Raw genomic sequence first — 7013 nt, 5'->3', positions numbered from 1 at the left:
ACAAAATTCTAAACTACTTCTTTATTAAAAGCACTAAAGTGCCGGAAGTGGTGTAGCGTAGGAAAACATGATAATGATTTTTTTAGAATGGTGTACCCTTTATTGTCAAAATAATATCTCAACTAAGGATTGTTGTACCTTATATTGGGAAAATATGGCCAGGGAATGGTATACCCTATTTTTACAATGATATTAGGGAGTGATGTACCCTGCATTTAAGATCAAATCAACTGGGAGTGGAGACCCTATGTTGGAAAACAAAGCTAGGGATTAGTGTACCCTATACTGGTAAGGAGATCAGGGAGTGGTGACCCTATGTCGCAAAAATATAACTAGAAATTGGTGTACCCTATATTACTGAAAAAGAATGAAATCAGGGGTTGGTACCCTGTATTACTGGGATAAAAAAGAGAATTACTAAAAGGAAATGTAATCAGGGGTTGGCGCCCCGTATTACTAAAAGGAAATGTAACCAAGGGTTGGTGCCCTGTATTACTGAAAAGGAAATGTAACTAGGTGTTGGCGCCCTGTATTACTGAAAAGTAAATATAACCATGGGTTGGTGCCCTGTATTACTGAAAAGAAAATGTAACCAGGGGTTGGCACCCTGTATTACTGAAAAGAAAATGTAACTAGGGGTTGGCGCCCTGTATTATTGAAAAAGGAAATGTAACCAGGGGTTGGCGCCCTGTATTACTGAAAAAGAAATGCAACCAGGGGTTGGCGCCCTGTATTACTGAAAAGAAAATGCAACCAGGGGTTGTATTACTGAAAAGGAAATGTAACCAGGGGTTGGCACCCTGTATTACTGAAAAGGAAATGTAACCAAGGGTTGGCGCCCTGTATTACTGAAAAGGAAATGTAACTAGGGGTTGGCGTCCTGTATTACTGAAAAATGTTGAATCCTCCTAGGAGAAAAGGTTCTACCTGGGTTAAGCTACGTAAAACAACCTGAGCGAAGAGTACTTCTATCCGGAACTATGAGCTGGATCCCCCTAGGTGAAAAGGTTCTACCTGGGTTAAGCTACGTAAAACAACCTAAGCGAAGAGTACGTCTACCCAGAAACTATGAGCTGGATCCCCCTAGGCGAAAAGGTTCTACCTGGGTTAAGCTACGAAACAACCCGAGCAAAGAGTACTTCTACCCGAAACTATGAGCTGGATCCCCTAGGCGAAAAGGTTCTACTTGGGTTAAGCTACGAAAAACAGCTTGGGCGAAGAGTACTTCTACCCGGAATTATGAGCTGGATCCCTCTAGGCAAAAAGGTTCTACCTGGGTTAAGTTACGAAATGAGAGGTATGAACTGTAGTGATGCATGCTAAAAATAAAGGAAACTGGAGATTTTAAGAAAACTTACCTTTGGTGACATTCGTCCTTTAGGAATCGCCATTCTGCAATGCTTTATTCCTGCTGTAAACAAAGAAAAATTGTGAGTTTTAAAAGTGGTGGTCTGTTTGTGGCCTTGATGTCTTTGGGAGCTTGACTTTGTGTACATCTTCTTTTGATGATGATTTCAACCTGTCACTAAATGGTTCGTGAATACCACTTGTATTTCTGGCCCCGGAGAGTCTTTGACTTTTCAAACTTTTACATGACGGTTGATCGCGTGGGATTTAACCTTTTCAACTTTATTTTACCTTTGTGGCAATTCACTTTCGACTTCTTTCTTCAAAAACTCTCAATTTTAGAGCATTGGGGAATCTTTGGCTTTTCAAACTTTGCAAAAAAGGTTAGCCACTTGTGACTTAACCTTTTCAACTTCATTTTGCCTTTGTAGGCACTTTCAATTCGATTTCCTCCTTTTGAGAGTTTTTGATTTCAAAGCATCAACCACCATGGCCAGTCGGGGTTGACTTGATGCCCCTGCTGAGGCTGGGTGTCTCTTGAATATTAGCTTGTATCAAACAAAAGCCTTGTAAATCAGTCTTGCCATCCCTTATTCGCCTTAGTTTTGGAACAGAGTTAGACCGAAAGGGATTCAAAGAACAACATTCAATGGAATGGATAATAAATTTAGACAAGAGGTATCCCTTTTGGGGAAAGGAAAGAAGGACTTATCTAGAGTACATGCAAACTTCAATGAACATGACATGCCTTTGGACTGGATGACTAATCTGTGTAAACCGTCTGACTCTAAGAAATTCATCACAACCTTTGCCTTGAAATCGAGAAACCTTGCCCAGGACTGTGTCGATGCCAATGGCCGTGAGGATCCCCTTTTTGATCAGTGGCGTCCTTTGTGGGTTTTCACCAGTTGACTTCTCTCTTCTCACCATCGCCTTATAGTGCTTCTTGCGAGTTTTCACTAAAAAGACTCTCTCATTTTAGTTTTTTTACTCACCATTGCCTTACGGTGCCCATGAGGGTTTTCACCAATAAGACTCTTATTTTCTTTCTCTCATTTAGTTGTATCAGATCCAAGTAACTGTATCCTCCAATTCTTGAACATTCTCGTTGATTGATCGGAAGGACTTGAAAAGGATTTGGGTAAAAAGGATTTGGATTGAATTACAACTTTGGAACCTTTCAGGCGAAACCATCGTTGAACCAATTGTAAAATTTGCCGAGTTTCATTTTTTTTTTTTGGAATGTGAATTTTTATTCTGGTGTGACTGAACCCTAGAGAGAGGCTGAATATGTATCATTTCGGAATCAAGTCAAACGTAGTTCAATGAACATGAACTTGTTTGGAATTTTGTTTTGTTTTCTTTTTCTTCCTCTTTCTCTTTATTTTTCTTTTCCTTATTTTTTCCTTTTTTTCATTTTTTTTTCATTTTTCATTCAAATGTTTTTTCAATAATAACTTCGAGGTTCCAAAGAGGGTAATAAAAAAAAAGATCTGGCTCAAAGGATTTGCAAAGGGTTGAATATTTGGATAGTGAGAAAGAAAGCCTTCTTCATCCCAACCAGAGAACATTAATGTTATATAGAGGATGAAGCATAGTACCTTTTGACTACACTTGCGTTGACAGTTATTTCGGGGATATTTCCTTCGATATTTTTCAGGTGCAACGCTCTCTTTTGGCAGTACTCTCGTTACAATGTATGGACCTTTCTAATATGGATACAATTTTTCCTTAGTTTTTCCGATTCTTTGTTTTATTTTCTTAAACTAATCTTCATCGCATTCTGACTCTTGAATCATTATTTCAAAGTCTGACAACATTTTAGGATCTGGGCATGAAGTCCGCAAGCATGCCATGTCATTAAAATCTTTACTAACATAACTGAAAAGAGAATAAGAAAAGTGACGAGATTAAGAAAAGAGATTCCTGGACAACGAAATATTAATTTTATTTGATTTTTATTTTATTTTTTTGATTTTTTTAATTTTGAATTTTAAAGATAGAAGGGTTTACATTGGAAAGTAAGACAATAAAGTAAAATATCCGAATCACACCCTGAGATAATTCGAACACGGAAAGGATAACAAGACTGTCTACCGAGACTCTCGTCTGATGGGGGACTTTCAGGCTTGGCGACCATTTTTTGGCTTTTCTTATGTCTCGGCAATGGCTGCAATGGCCTTCAGTGCCGGATCAAATTCCTCATCTTCATAGATCATTCTGACTACTGGCCCGTTGGTGTGAGTAGGCAGAGGATTGTTCATCATATTAGGGGTCTCTTCATCCCTAAGCACTATTGCCTTGACCTCGATGAGGTCTTCCACTGCTCTCTTAAGAGTCCAACAGTCTTCCGTATCATGTTCCACTTCTCTAGAGTGGTATTCCCATCTAGCATTAGCCCGGTGCGAGGGGTCTCAGGGTTTGGCCAGTTCGGGGCTACTGACTGCAATAGACCTAGCCTGACTAGCTTTTGGAACAAGCTCGAGTATGATTCACCAACAGGGGTGAACTGATTCCATCTCGGGAGGATCTTTTTTTTTCATGTCTTGATTTCTTTTTCTTTCTCTTTTTGTTATTTTTCGCTCTTTGTTTTTCTCTGTTATTTTTTGTCACTCTTTTCTTTCTTTTTCACTCAATATTTTTGGTTTATTTTTTCACTCAATTTATTTATGGCTATGATCGAATATGATGAGGATTGCCTACGTATCATGACGCCGCATGAATCAGATCATGACGTAGTTTAGGGGAAGATTAGGAATAAAATAAATAAACTAACTCTTTTTACTTTATTTTTTTTTAAAAAAAATTTTATATACAAAATAGACCACAAAAGCTCCTAACAAGAAACATATTTTTGAATTTTGATTTTTTTTTGGGAATTTTTGAAAAGAAAATTCTTTAAGAATAAAGAAAATATTTTTGGATTTTGATTTTTTATATATTGTTTTATATTTTTTTTGGAATGTTCGAAAGAAAAACTTCTAAAGAAGAAAGAAAATATTTTGATTTGATTTGTTTTTTTGAATTTTCTAAGGAAAGAATTCTAAGAAGGAATTAAGGAAAGGGAAAATATTTTTGAATTTTTTATTTTTTGAAAATACCGATGAGGTTTGCCTACGTATCTCACATCCGGTAAGAATCAGACCCACGTAGTTCGGTCAAATCAGGAATAAAGTAAATAGTTGAATTACCACCGCTTCCCAAACCAGCTGAAGGACATTTACGGTGATCGTGTCTTGTTTGGGAATATATGCCACATTTACGCGCATAAACGGTATCACCAACATCCATTTAGTTCCGTATTCGCGTTCTTTTTTGCACTTGCCATTGACGCACATAATCCTTGTTACACACCATTTTAAATGGTTCCGAAGGCCAATAATGCTCAGCACCCACTAGCTGCAACTGTCCACTATAGGTGTTTACGTATGCAACAACACTATATTCTTTATCAACGTACCTCGTTGCCGCAAAACCTGTATGTTGAAAGCACTTCATGGCATGTGAGCATGGCAAGTGATAGATTGACTATTTTCCACACGAGCATAATCTTTTGGATTCATTGACGGTGTGTGTATTATTCCTATAATTTTGATGCAGACCAGTGTGAACTTCAAAAATATTTCGCTCGCTGCAATACTACAAAAATGTATGCCACTGTGCTCGCTTCCTATATTTCTCAAATCGTTTCATTGGTTGTGGCATAAATTCAACACCATTTTCCATCAATGACGATGCACCTCTGGATCTTTCAATAAACCTCTCCAACATTTGTAGTCAAAATTCCCCATCTTCTACCACCGTTCTTATGCAAAGTCCACTTGTCAAGCTCATGTCGCATCAAGCAACGATAGGCTTCTAGGTCTTCCTGCCTAATCAATTCCATACACCTCCTGAATTTACACTCTTGGTGATTTGTTGCATCCATCCACATTAAATCATGTAAGTTCTTATTTGGATGAGCCCTCTAGAAATTGGCCTTCAAGGGCCTAACACAGTAACGGTGGTAGGCATACGGTTCATGCCATGCACGCAAATTATGTACAAAACTTAAAATACCGCCATGCCGATCAGATATTAGACAAATACCTGAACGTTATCTGACAATGTGCTCCTTCAAGTGGTTCAGAAATAATGTCCAAGTCTATTGGCTTTCATTGGCACAAATAGCAAATGCGAGGGGAAATATGCTTCCATTAGCATCTACTGCAACGGCGATCAACAACTTAATATCATACTTTCCATAGACATGAGTGTTGTCTATATATATTACTGGCCGACAATGCACAAAACCATCAATGGCTGATTTAAATGCCCAGAACAAATATCTAAATATGAATTTTTGTATTCCCGGACTCCACTCAAGCTTCCATTCAACAACAGTGCCGAGGTTAAAGTACTGCAATGCAGCCATGTACCTGGGTAGAGCGGCAAAGGACTTATCCCAGTTACCATAAACAATCTCAAAAGAACGTTTATGCACGAGAAATGCCTTTCTTTTGGTAATAGTACATCCATATACCTGGTGGAAAGATGTTATACACTCTTTAATCTTGTACCTTATAGACGATTCAATGTGTGGAATCAAGACAAGAGAAATCAAGTCAACATTCAAGTTAAAATGATTCCCATTGAATGTGTTCATATCACAAGTGTGGGTGCAAATGTATTTCCCCACAATCCACATATTTATTTTCAACTTTCTCGCATACAACATCCATGTACAACCTTGAAACCATCTACGACAAATAACCTTGTATACTTCCGAAGATAACTCATGAACCACGATCTCACGACACTCTTTTATGTTGTACATTCGCACTGCCCTGTTTAGACGCGCTTTATCAGCAAAAAACATATTCTTTGACAACACTATTAGTCTAGCTAGATTCATCCCACATTGCTATCCGAATGTCGTCAAGATCCCTTATGAGGGCATCCATATCCGGCATACTGTGCAACTGATCAAGGTAGGGAATCTCCCTTGAATGAAACGACACATGAGACTTGTACACTCTGGGTCTAACGGGAGGTGGAGTCTGCATATATGGAGCATGCTCATTGGTGGCATCATGCTCCCTCGTGAAATCACGTTTATCATTCTCATACTCATCATTATCACCCTCATCAGGGAAGGGTGTGTCATCTCCAAACTCATCAGCATTGTTGTCATAATCACTATCATCTTCCTGACTATGTGCATCTGCCAGATCCCGATTAAATATATCGTTTTCGGGCAGTTGAGTAAGGACAGTATCTTCAAGTTGCTCATTTTCACTGCACAACAAATAAAATAATGAGTTTCTCAAATTCATCCAAACATTACATATAAACTTTATCACTTAACTTACAAATCATAATCTGTTGATATCCCATGATGCACATTATCTTGTTATTGATGACTCCCAGATGGACCACCATGATCCAACACACCAAAACTAGGCATATTCCAACTGTCAGTTGGTTCATAACTTGTAAAATTCATATCTGTCCGTTGGTTCATAACTTGTAAAATTCATATCCCTATTTTGCGAAACCTCAATATTGCGAACGTCTTCAGCCTTGACGTACTTTTCCAATATTTTTATCACAAGAAGTTCCCGATTTTCATCCGGATTTCTCAAAAAATCTGTCAGAGTTTCATCGTGTTCGATGTTAAACTCAGC

General features: G+C 38.2%; 1 protein-coding gene across 1 annotated transcript; it reads right to left on the bottom strand.

The window, feature by feature from the left end:
- Nucleotides 1-5491: 5491 nt before the first annotated feature.
- LOC138906495 (uncharacterized) lies at nt 5492-6034 on the bottom strand. The gene has a single exon (XM_070195525.1). The coding sequence runs from the start codon at nt 6032-6034 to the stop codon at nt 5492-5494; it is 543 nt and encodes a 180-aa protein (XP_070051626.1).
- Between the last annotated feature and the right edge of the window lie 979 nt (nt 6035-7013).

Source organism: Nicotiana tomentosiformis, chromosome 1, assembly GCF_000390325.3.
Source record: "Nicotiana tomentosiformis chromosome 1, ASM39032v3, whole genome shotgun sequence".
NCBI lineage: Eukaryota > Viridiplantae > Streptophyta > Magnoliopsida > Solanales > Solanaceae > Nicotiana > Nicotiana tomentosiformis.
The sequence above is the reverse complement of the archived record's forward strand: the minus strand, read 5'-3'. Positions and strand labels throughout refer to the sequence as shown.

Bases quoted from the DNA above. Each gene is read 5' to 3' on its own strand.
- LOC138906495 (XM_070195525.1), bottom strand. From the start codon at position 6,034: ATGTGGATTGTGGGGAAATACATTTGCACCCACACTTGTGATATGAAC.